Raw genomic sequence first — 21,448 nt, 5'->3', positions numbered from 1 at the left:
ATTAAGATTTCCCTTTAGGTACCTTTTAATAAGAGAATGTATAGAGTTTTTCATAACCTACCATCACTTATGATCATTATATATTGATCATTGGTATTGATAAAGAAAAGGTATGCAAAACTCCTTAAGAACACCAAGAATATTCTCTAGTGTGATCCATCAACACAAGGTACCATAACGGGAATCATGACCTCATCTTTATCATCAAAGATAATCATCTCTACAAGTAAGTATCTTTAACTTGGCATCTATATTTACGTTATTACGTTATGATTGAATAAACATGATTAGGGTTCTTTATTTTTTGACCCATGTTTGATGATATAATCAACATGTAGTATCAGAGCTTGTGTTGATTATGTCTAATTCAATCATGTATTTGCAACTATAAATGAAAATGATTTGAACTTGATAAATAAATCAATATGTTTTCATAAGGATTTGCACAAATTGGTTGATGGATCAATTGATTAATGTTTTCTAAAATCGATGATGTCGTCATTGTGTTAATGGTTAATGGCTTCTTGAAATTTGCGAACCGTTTTTCTCAAACGATGATTTGTTTTATGTTTGAAATCCATATTATTAATTTATTTATGGTCCACCTTCCTGAAAATTATTAGGCTATAGGGTATGGGTTCGTCCCCTGCCCCGTCGAGGAACGGCGACGCCGTCGAACATCCTGCCCGCCCCCGTCCCCGTCCTCTACGTCCTGCTCAAGACGTTGCCGACGATCCAAAAATGGTGGGCCACATGATGATTTCGAGCGTTAGTAGTCAGCAATCTGTTCAACTTCTGCGCCGGTCATGGCTTCAAACCCTAATAGCACAGTTTACATCGGTATGTTCTAATCTTACTATATTTCTTTACCAATTTGATTGAATTCCTGCTCAGACATCTAATTGTCGACGGTTGGATGAGATAATTAATTAGGGCTTGTTAATTGTCTTTTTTTTAGTATTTTGCAGTCGCAATTCAGTTGGAATGGTTGATTGTTTGGTTAAAGCTAGTGATGATATTCATCAATTTCTGATTATATGTAACTAGTGAATGTTTTACCTAGGTCTTAATTGGGTTTTAGGTTATTATTAACGCCCAATAGTGTCAGTTTTCATATAGAATTTCTGATTATATGTAACTAGTGAATGTTTTACCTAGGTCGCAATTCAGTTGGAATGGTTGATTGTTAGGTTAAAGCTAGTGATGATATTCATCAATTTCTAGTTACTTGGTTAACAACTAGTATAAGTAATATGGATGGAGTCCGTTAGCATAAAGCATTTTCTATTTCATCTGCCAGCTAGCAACTGATGTTTAATTTTTATACTCAGGTAACTTGGATGAACGAGTAACTGATAGGGCGTTATATGATATCCTTATTCAAGCTGGGCGGGTGGTTGACTTGCACATTCCCCGTGATAGAGAAACGGATAAACCAAAAGGTTTCGCTTTTGCAGAATATGAAACCAAAGAAATTGCTGATTAACGAATGATTCGGTTTGGTTGTTTGTGTTAAAATGAGCATGGTTCTGATTTGTTGATAAATAGGGTCAAATTAATCGTAATTTGGGGCTGTCAGTAATGCATGTTTATTTGAATAATTCTCAGCACATTGTATGAATACAGGGTATCTATCAGATGATGGATCAGGCAGAGGGGACAAGCAGACATGTCTGTCTTTAGAACTGCTGTTGAGGATTGCTTAGATTATGAGCCTCAATCTTGTAAGAAAAATCTCAAATCTAACCGTGTAAAGAGCTCGAGTGACGTTGACGTTTAAAGACAACCTTCAACTTCAAAGAGAAAATGCAATCGGAAGGCATTGACATGGTTGAAAACCAGACAAATGTATTTAAGCCTGGACAGCCAAAGAAAGTTTTGTCCGTTGAGGGATTACGAAAGGCGTTAAGGTATACTTATTTATAATATTATTTTCAGTTAATTCCAAGTCTTGATGTCACCTAGCTTTTTTATTTTGTAGATCCTTTTATCCATAATCATTTTGATGTTGGTTTTGGAAGTTAATTTGTGTGATCGGATGAACTGCATTTTGTGGGTGTTGATTAAGAACCTTCAGGAATTACATTTTTGTAACTTTGGAATGAGCAAGCAATAGCATACCAAAAACTTCTTAGAAAGCTTATAGACTATAGTAATATCCAATAAAAGAGATAAAATCTGCTTATTGCAGCCGAACATTGGCATGTATAATAAACAGATGACTCTTCCAAGCTACCATTCTAATCTGTAGAATATATATCTACATATATTTTTTATTCCTTTGAAACATTCTTTTCAGTATTTGTGATCCATATTGAAACAATGAGTATCAAATGGTGTTTCCCATTGACTTTTGTGTTGCTGTTTGTGATTTGCAGTTTCACAGACATCGATTTTCTTTTCAGTAATGTTTTTTAATATTAATGAAAATATTTTGTTAGTTTATTTGTTAAATGTTAAAAAAAGTAGAAGATTATAAAAATAAAAAACATAAAAGTGGTGGGATAGGATCATCTAGGGCCATCCTCCATACCCTCTAGTTTTGTGGGATGGACCATCATTGGGAGGACTATGACGTGGCGCCTACATGGCGGATCATCCCCCCTTGGAGGACCATCACCATACCCTCTAGCCTTAGCAATATTATTTGATCATTATAACACCTACTTCTGCTATCTTAAATTGCAATTAATGGTGACTTTAATGACAATCTTTATTTTATACATTGGCATTCGTATTTTTTAACCATGTTGCATTTCTTACTTCACTGACATAATGATTTCTTTGTGTTGATGGTAAATTAATTTTTGTTTATGTCAATATCAATGCCAATAAGATACGTCAGTTGTTGTATGATTATTGTTATCATTATTATTTGTTTAAATTTCGTATTACAAAAGGAGTTAATTAAACGGTTGAAATTTTAGATATATGTTTTGACCCACTGTATTTCATCCGAAGCCCAAAACTAATATGTGATGTGATTTTGTTGAAAATCAGGTATTACATTGATTATTATATAAATATGGATAAATGAATAAGTTATCATTATCTATGCTTAGAATTTTTCAAATTCCTAAATACTATTTTGATAATCAGTCTGTTAGCATTTGACTGTAATCTAAAACATAAATATACACATACTTGATTAACGTGTAAAATGTGTATTTTTTACTTATATATCTTAAAATGAAATTTTGACTTAGAATTATATAATGGTATATTTCAATGTTGTTGATTAACCTTCTTTTTGTTTGACATTGAAATTTAAATGATACCATTTTATGTAATTATGTGTATTGTTTAACAATGAAACTTTCGACGACTCATTTGATTATACACAAAGTGAATTACTAGCCTAATTTACATAATATAGCATTTCTTGCCCAAAGATGTTATGTTATATTTATGTGCTTTATCTTATTGTGTATGTATGTTCATCATGATACATGAATTTTGGTCAAAGCCAAAGCGAAGCCAGAGTTCATGTAGAACAATGAGACAATTTATATTTATGTGTGTTCATAATATGTGAATTTTGGTCAAAGACAAAGCGAAGCCAGAATTCATGTAAAACACTAAAGACGGTCTATTATTTATCTCGTTCATAATGCTGAATTTTGGCCAAAGCCAAAGCGAAACCAAAATTTAGGTAGAACATTAAGCCGAGGTTTATTATTTTTATATCGTTCATAATGCGTGAATTTTGGTCAAAGCCAAAGCGAAGCCAAAATTCAGGCAGAACATTAAGTTAGGTTTTTTTATTTATGTATGTTCATAATACATAAATTTTGGTCAAAGACAAAGCGAAGCCAAATTTATGTAGAACATCAAGACAATCTGTTATTTATGTACGTTCATAATGTCTGAATTTTGGTTAAAGCCAAAGCGAAGCCAAAATTCAGGTAGAGCCTTAAATTAGTCTGTTATTTTGGTGTTACAGTAGACTATATGTTGGTGCATAATGTCTATAGCCTATGTCTAAAGTCTAGGTCATGTCGGTAGCTTGTAGTAGGGTTTGCAGGGTCAAAATTGTAATTTTATGTATTTTGTAGTGATTTCGCACGAAATAGCATGTGGCTATTTCGTGCGAAATCAAAGTTGCCTATTTCGTACGAAATGACACATGGTTATTTCGTGCGAAATCAGTCGCCTATATATATGGGTGTCATGCTTCTCATTTGGTACGAAATCAGTTGTGGTGTAACGAAGTGCTGCCCAATTTTCACCGTGTAATCAAGTCAAATATCAATGAGAAGCTTGTTTTAAGTATCATACTCTGTTTCTACACCTTTCTATCACTGATTCTAGGTTGTTTGACTGTTTCCGCCTTTCAAACAGCTTTATGTTAACTCTGAACGACTCATATAGGTCGTAAAACGATCCTACAAGTGGTATCAGAGCTCAGGATGAGTCAATACACTTGAATCAGTACTTTTTCTACTCATTTTTGGACTTCTGGACAAATTCATGGACAAAATGGACTGGTCTTTTGATATAACGTGTAAAATACAGTTTTAACAAACCCTTGAAAGAATCAGACCTAAATTCAGACTAAAAGTGACAAAAATGGGCCAAACAGTTGATTTCGTTTGAACGAGCATTTATTTCGTTTGAAAAGTTGAGGTCATTTCGCACGAAATGACTCATTTCGTTTGAAACTGTCATTTCGTTTGGCTATTTCGCACGAAAACAAGTCTTGTGTTGATTTCGTACGAAATGACACTTGATTTCGCATGAAAGTGTCATTTCGTTTGAAAAGTTGATTTCGTGTGAAAGTTGTTTTCGCATAAAAGTTGATTTCGCATGAAAGTCCATTTAGTTTGTGATTTCGTACGAAAGTCTATTTCGTGTAGAAACTGTTTTCGCTTGAAAGTGACATTTTTCAAAACTTGAAAAAATTTTCTGTAAACTGTTCTCGTAAAATGGATAACCAAGAGTTTTACAACTTGTTTGCCGATGGGGGAATGACGGCAGTGCAAAACCCAGCTAGTATCGTGCAAAATGTGAACATGGAGAATGAACTCGGTACGATGCAGAAACCGCTAAAGTTGATGAATATTGATGAGTATGCTGGCTGGTCAGGAAGGTTTAAGACGTGGGTGCAAGCAAACCATTTCGAATGTTGGATGAAAATCAAGTCGAAATATGTTCCTCCAAAGAATGGTTCGGGAATTGAAAAATCAATTAGCAGTTTGACTCCACTTGAACAAGATGATTTCAAGGCAGAAAAGAAAATGATGAGTATCCTACAACAAGCAATCAAAGAGGATATCTTAGTGTTACTGCAACATGATGACAATTCACAGTCCGTCTGGAATTCATTGAAAGTAAAGTTTCTTGGAAGCGTGTCTATGATTAAAAGCAAAACTGCTTTGCTGAAGAAAGAGTTTGATATCTTTACGGGTATAAAGGGTGAGACAACAAAACAGTTGATTGAAAGATACTGTCACATGGTTGTTGAGATGAAGCGGTTGGGCATTGAGAAAACTGATGAATAATGGGTTGATAAGTTGTCGGATGCTTTGCCATACGATGAATGGGGTACTTATCTGATGGTGTTGAAAAACAATTTGGAGTATATCGGATTCAACCTTAGCTCATTCATTGAAAATATTGAATCACATGAACTTGAACTGATGAAGATTAGAAAAATGAAGTCTTCAAATGTGCAACAAGATGTTTCATTGTATTACAAAGGAAGTTTGTCAGCAACATCAAATCTAAGCCCAAAGATCCAGACAGCTTTCGGTGCTGATTCGACATCCGGAGTTTCACCTGGCACATCAAGCAGCAATAATTCACCATTTGCAAGTTTTGAACCAAATCCAAAGGTTCAAAACTCACTAGATCAATCATATACCCAAAGTTCGTCAGGATCAAACAGACAAAGTCAAGGTCCAGGAATTCTGTGCAACATAGCAGTGAACATAAAGAATGCTCAAGACTTTACTGAATCATCAGCGAAACAACACATAGGACTACTTGCTTCGGTGCTTGAATCTTATGAAAGTTTCGTTGCAGGTAGAATTGGGAACCCTGATATGACAAAGGAAGATTATGATCAGATCGATCCAGAGGAGCTGGAATTGATCGATATCAAATGGGGAATGGCAAGCTTGGTCAGGAGAGCTCAAAGATTTATGGAGATAGCAGGTCGGAACAGTCTTTCAGGATCGGATCAAAAGCTTGGGTTTGATAAATCAAAAGTCACATGTTTCAAATGTAAAGAGAAAGGACATTTCAAACGGGAATGTCCAAATAGGGAGGTCAACAATCATCAAAACCCGTTCACAAACGACTACTACAAACAAGCAATTTATCACAAGACAAGTCAACAACCATTCACACAAAGACCTCAGATCGAAAACAAGCCTGAAAAAGCTCTTCTAGTCAATCAGGATGATGAAAAGGTTGCTGAACGTTTTAGTTAGGATAAGTATATCCCTGGTAGTGAGGGTATGGCCATGATGGCAGAAATTGTGGAAGAACCGGAATGCGTTGTTGAAACAGAAGAAGTCAGTGAAGTCGTATCTGAAGAGAACTTGGCTGCTCTTGAAGAGATAGCTGCAGAAGTTTACTACTATCAATCTGAACAGGAGATTATTGCTAGTTCTTTCAAATCAATAATGCCTCCTAATATGTTTGAATCTTTTGCAGGTTTTTTTGGCGAGCCAACTATCGGATTCTGCCCACAATACGATGTTGAGAAAGCTCCTGTTGAAGAGATAATAGACGTCTCCAAAGAAATGAATGAAGAGACTCTAAAAGAGATTGCTGACAAAGCATTGATAGGAAAGCTGAAAGAGGTAGAAACAAAATTTGTCAAAACGGAGTCTGTAGACACCGAGTCAGTTAAAAATGTGTCTGTCAAAACAGAGTCAGTTTAAAAGGAGTATGACGAGAAATCAGAAATTGAGGAGATCAAATCAGGAGAAGAGTCTGAGTCAGAGTCTGATGGGTGTGGTAAAACTGATATTAAAATTGACCAAGATGAAAAGGTTTCTGAGAAGGTTGATTCAATTCATGAAATTCCATGCAAACAATGTTCAAAACCCTACATGGATTGTCTTGAAAAAGACAACAAATTTCAAGAATTGAAGAAATTTACTAATGAAGTAAAATATGATCTCAGTGAGATAAAAGAAGCATATAACAGTTTGGCACGATCAATCAAAATGATTAAACAAGAAAGTCTTGAAAATGATAAAGCCACGAATTTGCTAAAATCTACTGTCATGGATAAACAAATGGAGATTAACATCCATCTAGACACAATTGCTTCGTTGAAAAAAGAACTTGAGTTAATGAAAATTGAAACTGAAAGAGTTGATAAGAAACTGATGAGTTATACTGCTTCATCATATGTTATTGATCAAATTGTTCCGAAACAACCTGATGCAAAACCTGTCTTCAAAAGTGTTCCACCCCCAATGTGGAATCATTACACTCAAAACTATCCAGATGGGGTGGAATCTGCTTTGAATCTCAAGCTGAGAACAGTTGAGAATGATTTGCCTGAAAGTATCGATGTTACATTTTCTCCATCCGACACTGACAACGAGTCACAGGTGATCAAAACCGTTGTTGACCAAGTGTTAGATGAAGAAAGTGATAACTTGGAGTTTGATACTGTGAAAACTCATTTTGAAAACTCCATTTCTGATTCTGAAGAAGATGGTAACTACTTGGACAAATTTATACCAAAAACAGATAAAGTTGTGAATGATGATTCGATCATTGTGGTTTACACAATGACCGGAACTGACAAACTTTATTCTGATTTTGAGTATCCAATTCAAAATGCCAGAATTGAAAATGTTGAAAAGGTGTTTAAACTGGTTGAAATTAACATTTCTAAGGTTAACAACAATGAGTTTCTTTCCAAACCGAAAAAGTCTTTTGTTAAATCACAACCAAACAACTCGGGAAAGAAAGAGTGGGTGAGCAATGGTGGTAATAACAGGAGAAATGGAAACAATTTCAAAAACAAAGGAGTTGGATTTGAAAAGAAAATGGCTAAGAAGAATGTCAAGCCAAAAGAAAAGTTGTGTGAGGTTTTTGTTGCTGGTAAGAACACGATTGATGAAAAGGATTATATTTTCAGTCAAAAAGTTGTTGACGATTTCAATGCAGCTAAGAAGTTAAGAGAAGAGACATACAAGTCAACTTTTGTCGAGTATGACAAAAGAATTTGTTACCGTTGTAATGAAATTGGTCATATGGCCAAGCAATGCGTGAAAAAGCTTGAGAAACCAGTTTTGCAAAAACCCAAACCTAAAACTCCAACTGATGTTAAGGGTAAAAAACCAATGGTTTCCCCCGTTCGAATTTTGAAAAGAGGTGAATCTTTGAAGTCCGAAGAAAAGCCGAAATCAATCTTTGAGATTGGCGAATCTTCGAAGACTCGAAAGACTTCAAAGGTTTATCCGAAGACAAAAATTTTTGAAAACCAATCATGGGTGGCAAAACCAAAACAGTCGGTTGAAGAGAAGAAGATGGAAAGTGAGCTAAAATCTGAACCAAAAGTTTTTGAAAATGATGTTGATAAACTGGAATTTGAACTAGACAAGTTGCTTGAAGAATTTCCACCAATTAAGAAGGAAGATTTAAAACCAAAAGTCAAAACTGATGTTCCGAATGTCATCTTTAACATTTCGAAAGTTGATGTGTCATGTGATCTTGTGTTTGGTAGTGTTCCAAAAGTAAAGAAATCATGGGCTCCATTGTTTGAATGAATTTCTTTGATGTATGCAGGGGCTTCCGAGGTCAATAATCTCGAAGTGGATCATGGACAGCGGAGCTTCAAGGCATATGACGGGAATGTTGGCTTTGCTCTATGACGTCAAATCTATCAACGAAGGATATATTGGATTTGCAGGGAATCAGGGCGGCAGAATAGTTGGTGAAGGAACTCTGACGAACGGAGTCGTCACGTTTGACAAAGTGAACTATATCATCAAACTTGAAAACAATTTGTTGAGCATCTCACAGATCTGTGACAAGTCTTTTACAGTACACTTTACAAAAAATGAATGTTTAATCATAAAACCTAGTTTTAAAATTCCTGAGGACATGGTGTTGATGCGAGCTCCACGCGAAAATGACTTGTATGTTCTCGATATAAGTGTCGCAACAACAACAGATCATAAAAAACAATGTTTTGTGACAAAAACAAAGGTGACTGAAAAAGAGTCAAGAATGTGGCATCAAAAGATGGGCCACATTCATATCAGAAAAATGAATTTTCTTGTGCACAATGATCTTGTAGAAGGTGTAAATCTGAAAATTTTTCATTTAAATGATGATTGTGTAGAGTGCAAGAAGGGAAAACAAACAAAGAAGGCACACCCACAGAAGCTGTTGAATTCAATCAGAATACCACTCGAAAGGCTCCACATGGACCTTTTTGGACCAGTTAATGTGAAAAGCTTGAGTGAAGATTTGTATTGTCTGGTGGTCACCGACGACTTCTCCAGATTTTCATGGGTGATGTGTATTGAAAGCACAGACCAAACGTTTGATTCGTTGATGGTACTGTTCAAGAAGATGGAGACGCTGTACAAATTACCGATCAGGAGAATACGAAGCGATAATGGAACGGAGTTAAAAAACAATCGCATGCTCGAGTTTTGTAACGAGAAAGGAATTCTTCATGAATTTAGTGCACCATACACTCCACAGCAAAATGGTGTAGTTGAACGAAAGAATCGCACCTTGATTAAAACAGCTCGAACAATGCTCGCCGATTCCAAGTTGCCAATATTTTTCTTCAGTGAAGAAGTTGCAGCAGCGTGTTATACACTAAATCGAGTCCTCACAGTGAAGAAATACAAGAAAACCTGTTTTGAACTTCTTCATCGTTATAAGCCGAATTTAAAGTTTTTAGAACCGTTTGGATCTCCTTGTACTTTTATAGACCCAGATAGCAAATTTGGTGCAAAATCTAATGAGGGTTTCTTTGTAGGTTATGTGAGTCCACTAAAGAGGGTGTTCGTTCCATTCCTGGGAAAGATAATTCAAGTTTAGCATGTCGATTGGCAGAAGCATACTGCTCCACCGCAACTTCCCAGACAAAGATTGCTTTTCGACTACGACAAACTTTGGGAGTCTTTCCAACTGCCGACTGAGCCAAGTGAAGAGGAACTAGCACTATTGTACCAATATCAGCAATCTATGTCACAAGAACAAGTGCCTAGACCGCTAGTAGTTTCTTCACCCACCGAGGGTTCAAAGAATCACGAGGCCGGTCCAAGTGGAACTGCTCATGAACCACCAGAGGAACCAACTCCAACATTTGATCAATCTGACGACTCAGAATCGGAATCCGGTCCGACTTTTGACGAGGAGCCAAATGTTGCAACTTCAGAAGCTGTTGATCACACCGGTGATCAAGACATCACTAACTTGCAATCGGAAGTGAATGTGCCTGACAATGTTATGCCAAGAACTTTGTCTTATCATCCTTCAGAGCAGATAATTGGTGATCTTCAGAGTGGAGTAAAAACGCGAGATCAGAGCAACAGAGCTCTTACATGTTTTTATACATCTGTTGCTCCTTTACAAGTTGATTTCTCACTAAAGTGTTTCATCTGGCAGATTGAACCAAAAACGTATAAAGAAGCTTTAACTCAAGAAAGCTGGGTGAACGCTATGCAGGAAGAGCTGCAGCAGTTTGAGAAGCTGGGAGTATGGAGATTGGTAGATCTTCCGGAAAATCAGAAGCTGATAAAGACAAAGTGGGTCTTTAAATGTAAAAGAGATGATAGAGGAGTGATCGTAAGAAATAAAGCACGATTGGTAGTACAGGGATTCAGTCAGCAAGAAGGCATTGACTTTACGGAAGTATATGCACCTGTTGCTAGACTCGAGGCGATAAGAATCTTCCTGGCATTCGCGTCCTGGAAAGGATTCAAAGTTTACCAGCTAGATGTGAAATCTGCATTCCTATATGGCAAAATCAAAGAAGAAGTGTATATTGGACAACCGCCGGGGTTCACAGATCCAGTACACAAAAACAAAGTCTATCTTCTCGATAAAGCGCTTTACGGATTACACCAGGCCCCGAGAGCCTGGTACGAGACGCTTTCCCAATATCTGCTGGCCAACAGGTTCACCAGAGGGACAGTTGATAGTATGTTGTTTACCAAAGAGGTTGCAGGGTATCTATTGATCGTGCAGATTTATGTCGATGATATCATCTTTGGATCGACAAATGATGATTTGTGTAAAGATTTTGAGAAAGTGATGAAAAGAAAGTTTGAGATGAGTTCGATCGGGGAGATGAAGCTCTTCCTAGGGCTGCAGGTGGATCAAATGCCCGAAGGAATCTTCATTCATCAAACCAAATACGTGAACGATGTTCTGGATAAGTTCAACATGTCTGAATCTACTCCAACATCAACCCCCTGGCTCAAAATCACGGGATCTGTCCAGATGAGAGTGGAGAGAAAGTGGACGAGACGTATTACCGGTCGATAATTGGGTCTTTAATGTATCTTACTGCATCCCGCCCAGACATCATGTATCCGACGTGTTTATGTGCCCATTATCAGTCTAGCCCAAGACAGTCACATCTGACGATCGTGAAACACATTTTACGGTATTTGAAAGGTTGCCCAAGCACCGGCTTGTGGTATCCTAAGTCTGGTGACTTCTCTCTCACAGGTTATGCTGATTTGGATTTTGGTAGCTGCAAGCAAAATGCTAAGTCCACCACTGCAGGTTGTCAGTTCTTCGGAACTCGACTGGTCACTTGGCAGTGCAAGAAACAAACCTCAGTAGCGCTCTTTACATGCGAGGCTGAATACGTTTCGGCCTCGAGCTGTTGCTCTCAGATCCTTTGGATCCAACAGCAGATACGAGACTTTGGTTTGCAGTTCTTGGACACGCCTATATTTGTGGACAATGAGGCAGTGATAAACATAACAAAAAACCCGGTTCACCATTCTAAAACAAAACATATAGAAATTCGACATCATTTCATCCCAGATTGTCACGAGAAGAAATTGATTCGAATCGAACATATACACACCGATGAACAGAGCGCTGATTTTTACACCAAACCGTTTGACAAAAAGAGATTTAACTATCTTTTGAAATTAAATGGGTTAAAAAATTTGCTTTCTGGGAGGGTTGTTGAATGTGAAGCCGAGGAGGACGGCGATCTCATGTTGTCAAAGTTTTTGTACAGTTTATTTTCTGCATTTGATAGAAACAAAAACACAAAAATATGTCTTTGATTTTAGGGGGAGAAAGTTTGCAAAAAATACAAAAACATGATAATTTAAAAATCCAAAAACATTAGAAAATCTGAAAAAAAAAAATTGAAAAACTGAAAAAGAGTTTGTGTAAAAAGGGGAAATGATAGTGCATCAGCTAGACAGATACAGTACGCTAAAGAAATGTAAAGTTAAAATGTGTTAAGCAGTCTTGCAAATGATGTGTCGATAGGTTTTTACACAATTAGTAGATTTGTTTGGGATATAAATATAAAATAACAACTTGTTTTTATGAGGGGAACATCTCCAGGATATATAGGTAACCCCTGGAATCTCGTTTGAAAGATCCTATTTCTGACATACTAGGTCTTTGTACGTGATGATATCTGGGGTATTATACCAGGACTTCTGATTTTGCGGAAGCAATAGCCTAGTCCTCGTATAATACTCTGCACAGCTTTACTCGTAAAGCCTCCCCTCAGCATAAAAATGATGATACATTGCAAAATGCTAATCATGTGCTGTTGTAAAAAAAGATTCCCAAAGGGAACCCACCGAAAGTCGAGCCATCTTCTCTCTGTACGAACGGAAGTTCTAGCCTGAGCTCTCATGGCCTCGCATTCACCCAATAACAGATATCATTAGTGTGCATTCACCTGTAAGACTGAATATAGTGATCTGGATACGGGAGTATATTCTGAGGTGGTACACGCGTAAAAGTTAAGATCTTAAGATATTAATCTGTATCCCGAATAGATTGAAAATTGTGTGAAAATTTAAGAGGATTAGTATATCGACAATCAAAGCGAATTGTTTAATGCTGAAAATGAAATCTAAGCTTAACGGTATTTGTGTCTTGTCGGAAGCTGATATGATCCCCTAACACGCTCACCAAAAATATTGTATGTACAGTTTGTTGCTTATCAAAAAATCCAAAAAGATTGTCTGTTTGTTTAGCATTTTATAAAATCCAAAAAGATTTGCATTTCATCTAATTTTCAACAATGGATGTTGGGGAACAAATGATCAAAGTCTTGTGTGCTGAGCTAGTTGGATCATGAGGGTTGGGTAAGCAGAAGGTTGAGAAAAAGTGATTGGTAATTGCTTGAAAGTTTAAAAGTGCATTAACTTGAACTTATATCTGTTTCAGAAAATCAGCATCTTCATAAACTGGTCAACCAAGGTCATTAACTTGGACTTGGTAGGCTAAACAGTTGACCAAGGTCATTAACTTGGACTTGGTTAATTGGGTGTGACGGTAAAATCTCAAAAAGTGAAAAAGTTTGAAAATTTTTGAAAAAGTGCCATTTCAAACGAAATGACTATTTCGCACGAAATAGCCATTTCGCTTGAAAATGTGATTTCGTTTCAATTGTGATTTTGCTTGAACTTGATTCCACTGGAACCGGTTATTTCGTTTGAAACTGCTGATGCGTGTGTAGTGTAATATAATTTAGATATATAATTAAGCCTTTTTTACACCTGTAGCCAAGTTTTAAATTTATAAAACACGATATTCACTAACACTAAACACACATATGGGCAAGTGCACCCATCGTGGACGTAGTATAGTGTTGGTAAGATACCGAGGTCGTCCAAGGACATAAGAGCTTTTAATACCGGTTTATCCTCAACGTCTAATCAAATCAAAAGTTAGAAAAAATGTTTTTAACTAAGAAAATATAACTAAGTAAATGCTGAAAAATAAAAATAAAATAAAAACAGATAGACAAGATGAATCACTTGGTTCCGACTCGTGTATTAGTATAACCTTTGATTATTTTCGCACTTTTGCACTTGTTTAAGAGATTATCTTAGTTATTGTAGTAGGCCCCTCTTTTGAAGGCGACGTTACCCTCAACCCAGTAGTTTGAGTCAGCAAGGATACAATCCTAAAGGGTTGGATTATTGGAAGATAATGAATTAAGTTATTAATGCAAATTATGGTAGGCCCCGCTTTTGGCGGTGACGTTACCCTCGACTAAGTAGTCTGAGTCAGCAGGGATACAGTCCTAAATAGCCGGGTTATAGTATTAATAGTAGTTAACTTATGAGGGGGTCAAAGAGTTTGGATCCCCGCCATCCAATACCTATGGGCATTGAAGGAGATCCTACTAAATTTGACCCAGGTCCCTTGCAGGACCTCTAAACGCTGAACAAGGGCAAGACCCTTACCAAACCGTTCCCTTAACCCCCGACCAGGTAGCCAACATACCTCCATATAGACCGTGGAGATATGAATGGTGAAAATCTTTTATTTTATATAGACAGTAAAATAATGCCAAGACACCACGGACAAACAATAAGGAAAGATCACCTTCAACATAAGCAACTAGTTATTAAAGTCATTAATACAAAACCAAATAAAAAGTGCAAAAGATTAAAAATAAAAAGTATTATACTAAACACTTGTCTTCACCAAGTGATGTAAGAGACTTAGGCAAACATGGCCTTGATTGTCAAGAACTCTTACTATCAATCTTGGATCCCGAGACGACTCACACACTCTACGATGGACAATGGATGATGGTGGTGGATGATGGTGTTATGGTGGTGGTGGGTGGTGGATGAAGTGTGAGAGAGGTGGTGTGCCAAGGGATGAGTTGGAATGAAACCAAGCACTCCTATTTATAGGCTAAACAGAAGGCTGGGCACGGCCCCGTGTCCGCTGGACACGCCCCCGTGCCCGTCTGACACTATCTCTCTTCATTAATTGTAATTCGCAATTACAATTAATGCGCCTGCTGTACTTTCACCACGCCCCCGTGCTCACTGGACAAGGCCCCGTGGTGGGCAATAGAAGCTTCTACAGGTTTGTCTTTTCTGCTGCTTCTTGGGCACGGCCCCGTGCTGGCTGAGCACGGGGCGTGTTCAGGCTTCTGTTTTCTCTTCTTTGCTTGGGGAGATGCCGTTGAGGGTTCGGGCAGTCTACTTTTATTCTTTTTCTTGTATTTATGTTAGAATTAACTGTCTTTTTGCTTCTTTTGTGAATTTGAGCTCATTTCATCCTGAAAATACAAAAGGAAGACAAAAACACTCTTTTTCCAACATTAGTACTTAAAAAGGGTTAGTTTTATGCCTTAATTGATGTCATTTATATGTTGCATTTTACACACATCAACTGCTCAATGCCTATTTCGCACGAAATAGGCACGTCTATAAATAGAGGAGGCATTTCGCTTGAACGAGTCATTTCTGTCATTTCGTTTCAAAGTTCCTGTCAGGCGATTTCAAACGAAACACCCATCACTTCGATTTTAAGCCGTTATTCTGCCCGATTTGTTGCTCGTAATCTGATTTTAGTTGGTTTACTCAACTATTATCATGGGAAAGGTGAGAAATCTTGTTGATTTGACCCAGATCTGAACTGATTTCGTTTAGTCGGCGATGAACATGATTTGAAACATAGATCTAGGGTTTATATGTATGTAAAAATGACCGATTAACACACCCATGGACTCAGAATATGTTATAGATCTTATCTAGGGTTCCAATTTGAGGTTGATGACATGTTTCCGTATGAAATCGGTAGATCTGAAACTTTGGACTTAGATCTAGGGTGTTTATGTGGTCTAAAATGTGAATAAAACACACCCTCATGCTCGGAATTCACTAAAGAACAAACCCAGAGAATCAATTTTATCATCTGATCATGATTGTTTTGTTGCCATTTTCAAACGAAACGACATGCTATTTCGCACGAAATAGCACACTGATGAAAGTGTCTATTTCGCACGAAATAACTATTTCGTTTAAATTTGATTTCGTACGAAATAGCCTATTTCGTTTGAAGTTGATTTCGTACGAAGTCAGGTTATTCCGTTTGAAATGGTGATTCCGCATGAACTGTGATTTCTCTTGTAAATATGATTTCGTTTGATCTGTTCATTTCGCTTGAAATGATATTTCGTTTGAAATAATTTTGCTTGAATGATGTGTTTGTGATGAAATTTTTTTAAGTGTTTGAATTGATTATATGTTGTTGTTTTTCAGGCTTCAAATGTGATATTTGATCCATTACACAACATTTGTTGTGTTTACGATGAGGAGAAGATACCAAAGATGGCCGAATTCAAGAGTATTATGGAGTTTATGAAAAGATTGCCGATTCAGAAAGCTTTGACAAATCAACATCTGGTTTTCAAATCATACATTGAACGTTTCTGGAAAAACGCAACATATGACGAAGAACACAAAACAATAAATTCAATTGTGAGCTTGAATGATAAAAACAAACCGATCATTATCACAGAGCAGCTTCTACGTGAGGTGATAGACTTTCCGGATGATGAAAATTCTCCGACAAAGTTCCCAGAGGGGATGGTCAAAGGTTGCATGGTGCGGATGGGTTATAGAGGACCACTGAACAAGGCTAACTACTTGAAAGCGTGTTTTTCTAAGCCTTACAAGTTTCTTATACATTCAGTGTTGCATGCTCTCAGTCATCGAAAAGGAGGTTATGATGTGATGCGGGATTATTAAATGAACATGGTGACTGCACTAGTGTTGAATAAGAAGTATAACTTTTCAAAGATTATTTTTCACTACATGGTAGAGAATATTACTTCAAAGACAAGACTTGGGTTTATCCACGATTTGTTCAGATGATGTTGGATCATGCTTATCCTGATTTGGAGAGAGATGAAACAATGAATTGTTGGAGTTATTCCACATGGATAATGAGTCTTTGAAACAATTGGCCAGATATCACCCAAACCATCCAGAGCCATCAACAAAAGCTGAATTCTTTGGGTTCATCAAAGACAAAAATTATCAAGATCCAGATCCTATTGAACATCAAAAGTGGAGGAATGACGAAGAAATAAAAGAAGCAAGTTATGCAGATGAGTTGAAAACACTTGCAAGCTTCAAAGAAACTAGAAATGAGTGGTTATTGAAAGAAGAGAAAAAGAAAAGAAGCAGGAAAACAACTCCAAAAGTTCAAGTAGAGGAGGGTTCATCTTCTCAACCAAAGAGAAAGCGTCAAAAGAAAAGTGTTGAGACTATGCTTGTTGATGAATCTGAGGAAGAAGATGAAGCTGAATGTGAAGCTGAAGTTAATGTTGAAGGAGATGTTCATTTATCTCCTGAATCTGCAAAGTTTTTGAAATCTCTTAACGAATATAATGCTGAAAAAGAGAAGACAGCTGGTGATGAAGGTGATAATGAAGATAAAAGTTCATCTGAAGAAGAAATTGATGAAACTGAACGTGCGAAAAGAATTAAAGCTGAAATAGAGAAAGAAAAGCAGCTCAAGAGAAAGAGGAGAGAGGATAAAGATGATGAATTGTACAATCCATCTCCTGAGCATGTTATAGAATCTCAGACACCTCCATCATCTGGTGGTAGGAAGAAGACCAATGCAAGAAAAAGTGTGGTTTCTCCTAAAGCAGCAAGAAGAAAGTTGACAATCAAGCTGCCTAAACGCACATCAAAACCAAAGTCAAAACCAAGTCAACCACCATCACCACCACCTGAACCATCACCACCTCAATCACCACATAAATCACCACCAAAACAACCTACACCACCACCATCACCTCTACCACATCTAGCACCACCACATCTTTCACCAATTCAAGAACAACCTGTTGTTACTTCACAACAAATCTTTCAAACACCACCATCCACACAACCACCTGTCACATCCACTCTTGGTTCTTCTGGATACAGAGATTTTCCCCATACCAGGGAATATTCCTCATGAAGACATTGGTGATTTCAATTTTGCAAGTGATGATCAAGTAAAAAGGTTGGAAAAGAAAGTTAAAGAAGTGTTGGTTGAGAACAAAAAGTTGGTGGATCGTGAGAAGAAACTAGAAAAGCGTGTACAGACAGTCGAAGCTGAAAACTCTTCATTGTTAAAGAAAGTTGAAGCTGATTAGGCAGAGATTGATATTCTTAAAGTAAAAGTTGCTGAGTTGGAAGAAGAGAAAGCACGCAGAGATGAGCAGAACAAATACTTAAAGAACAAAGAATTGGAAGCTGCTAAAGCAATGAAAGAACACGAGATATACATGATGAATAAAGTGTTAGAAAATTTGCTTGGAAAGTCTGTTGAGCAGAGATTTGAAGAGATTGAAGTCGAAGAGGTTAGAGCTCGACGTCAAGCTATGATTGATGCTGAGATGAAGAATAAAGGCAAGGGTGTTGAAGGTGTTTCGGATGTTTCTGAAAGATCAATTTTTCCATCAACTGTACTTGAATCTCCTGTTCAAAATCCACGTCCAATATCTGTCGTTTCTGGTATTTTTGAAGAAGACGTGTTAATTAATGATGTTATTGATGATGAGGAAGAGGTCGAGGAGGATGATAATGAAGAGGATGATGATGAAGAAAAAGGAGATGATGCAGACGATGTATTCTCTGCAAGTAGTCATAGTGATGATGATGATGATGATGGTCAGGGTGGTACAGGAATTAAAGTTTCTGAAGCATCAAATGAACAGAATGTCGAAGATTATCTTCACGACGATGCGAATGAAGAGCCTGAGGATGCTACAGGTGAGGAGGAGAACGTTGGTGATCAGAATGTTGATAAAAGAGAAAAGTTGATTTTGCGTATTGAGCCTGAAGTTGAGGAAGGAGAAATCAGGTGTCACACCCCAACCAATGGCGGAATCATTGGAGTGGGACTTGTTCAAGATTGTAAGAGACTTCATAACACTATTGGTGACAATATTTAATTCAACCGATTTCATTTCATAATAAATTGTCAAAACATTACAAGAAAAGCAAACAACAACATTGTTCAACATAACATAAACAAAATTTGATACAACACTTTAAACCTAAACGTCTAAGTGAGTATCTAGGCATCTTTGCTATCCATTTTCATAGGATCATCAATCATCAACCTGTAACATGTTTAAAATACAATTCAATGCAAAAGCAAAGGCGAGTATACAAGTTTAAGAATAAGTATAAGTATAAAGTTTAAAAAAAAAAAACAAATCCACATGGCAACTTTGTTTATACAAGATCAACCTAACATGGCATGCAATATTTCTAGCCAATCCTCTGTTTACGCAAGAAAGTTTAGTTAATTCGACATGAACACAAATTTAAGGGGGGCGGTGCGTTACTCCTATAGCGCTATACATGTCAAATGGAGGCTCGTGAAAGCTAATGACTAAAACATATCACATAAGTATGGTCCACGTAAGCATCAAGTATCATAACATAGTATTCATGTATAAGGATTGTTTTATGCATTGCATAAAGAATAAGTTTAAGTGTAGTTTAATAGTTAAACATGTTACACCCCGAAAAGTGGTAAACGTAAAGATGGGAATTCGAGTATACTCACATTGGTTGCGTAAGCGATTCCTCGAAATAACGCACGAGTAGGAATAGAGAATATCCAAGAGAACGAACGAGAGTGATTATCCTAGTTGTTAAAATACCACATACGATCTCGTTAAATAATATTCCTAATATTTTATAGTTTACGAGTTAATTAGTTTGGTATTTATAATTTAACATTTAATGTTATGACAAATTTAGAGAAAAGAATTAAATAGTAATAAAAGATAATTATTTGTGTATTTAATGGGTTTAAAGGTTAAATTTGTAGAAGAAGGGGAAGGATTAGAAGTAAAACTATTAATTAATATTATGTTTAAGGGTTTTATTGTAAAAGAAAACAATTAATGAAGAAAATAAAACCCCAAAAAAAAACGTCCAGACGAGGTTTGAACCCATGACCTTCGGGTTAACAAGTACCAACCAAGCAAACTGGACTACGTCTTTTGATTAGATATTATAAGGTTTTTATCTCATTTATACATTACTGCATTCAACCATATTGTGATTTTATAAAAAGAAAATATTGCAGCAATAATGCGGAGACCGGGACTCGAACCCGCGACCTCTTGGTCTTCTGCATGAATCTCAGCCGGTTGGGCTGGGATTTCATTTGTGATAAAACTTGTTTTGCTTTATTTTTAAACACAGAGTTCGCAGTCATCTTCTTCATTAAAAATTGGGGTGTGACATCAGGCATACTTACACCATGAATGATATTATCGAAATGACGCGTATTGATGATCCTAACTTCAAGTTTGACTTTGAAGAAGAGTTGAATGCGTTTGATATGAATCAACAGCCCGAGTATCAGTACAAGTATGTTGATGAAGCTGATAATTATGATAGGGTTGAGGTTGAAGACTGCAGCGACAAAGAGAATGTGAATGTAGATACTTCCAACTTTCCAACGCTTGTTGAGTTTTTCAGTCAAGAGAACGTAGATGAGTTGAGAAGGAAAGTTGTTGAATGTCTGAAAGATAAGAAATTTGATGGTACAACGAAAGATGCACAACGCGAAGAACGCAAGAAGTGGTTAAGAAAGAGTAATTTGTGTATGCCTTACTTGATTACCTCATAATGTAAATCACTCCAAGTTTCTTCTTAAGTTTGTATCTCATCTATTTTATCCACTCTAATTTCAAAACCTAAAATGTTTTGCTTACTAAAGAGTTTATACAAAATTTGCTCTTGTTGGATTGTTGATTATTTCTTAAGATATGACAATCCTACTGCTCTTTTCTGATATAAAAGTATTACAGAAGAAAACTAGAGCATGACTAGTGGGATAAGTCAAACATTATATCTCTTATGATAATCACGAACTCATTTTGTTATTGCTATCATGGGAGCTATTCTAGATTCTAAATTTCCCAAGACTAATCTGTTTTCTTTGGAAGAATCAAAATAACTCCTAAAACGAATGCATTACTCTAGTTTCTTACTATAAAGTTAGTGGTATATGTGAATACATCATGATGTACAATACCATGACCCATTACTTAAAGGTTTACACATGGAAATCAGTACACTTTTCTGATGCATTACATATAACTTTTCCACCAATACCATAAGTTGCCTTAAGAATCAACTATACCACTCAAGAGTACCAAAGGAAGATGAGTGTGTTGATTAGCAACATATGTACAAGAAAAGAAATGCATGAAACTGGAAAATTAGATGTTGTTCATCCCACCGCCACTAAACATAAAAGGAGGATACTTTTAAGATTCAGAGATAGTGTACAAGTACTACTTCCAGCTATAAGTTTCTTCAAAGAAAAGTCTCAATACAAATTTTGCCATTAACTAGACATGAGCGTCGAGACTATCCATAACTTAATGAGACAGCTAGCTAAAATAAGTAGTTAGATATTTATGATATTTGAGTCTGCTAATGATAATATTCCAATTAACACATGA

The 21,448-nt window shown here is 36.6% G+C and overlaps 1 protein-coding gene across 1 annotated transcript; it reads left to right on the top strand.

Annotated features, from left to right (window-relative positions):
• Positions 1 to 16,893: 16,893 nt before the first annotated feature.
• Positions 16,894 to 20,607, top strand: LOC110925459 (DNA ligase 1-like). The gene is made up of 5 exons (XM_022169413.1): positions 16,894 to 17,878; positions 17,913 to 18,049; positions 18,107 to 18,520; positions 18,629 to 18,816; positions 20,223 to 20,607. Exons 1-5 carry the CDS (start codon positions 16,894 to 16,896, stop codon positions 20,605 to 20,607), a joined length of 2,109 nt encoding a protein of 702 aa, XP_022025105.1.
• The last annotated feature ends 841 nt before the right edge of the window (positions 20,608 to 21,448 follow it).

Source organism: Helianthus annuus, chromosome 17, assembly GCF_002127325.2.
Source record: "Helianthus annuus cultivar XRQ/B chromosome 17, HanXRQr2.0-SUNRISE, whole genome shotgun sequence".
Classification (NCBI taxonomy): Eukaryota; Viridiplantae; Streptophyta; class Magnoliopsida; order Asterales; family Asteraceae; genus Helianthus; species Helianthus annuus.
The sequence above is the reverse complement of the archived record's forward strand: the minus strand, read 5'-3'. Positions and strand labels throughout refer to the sequence as shown.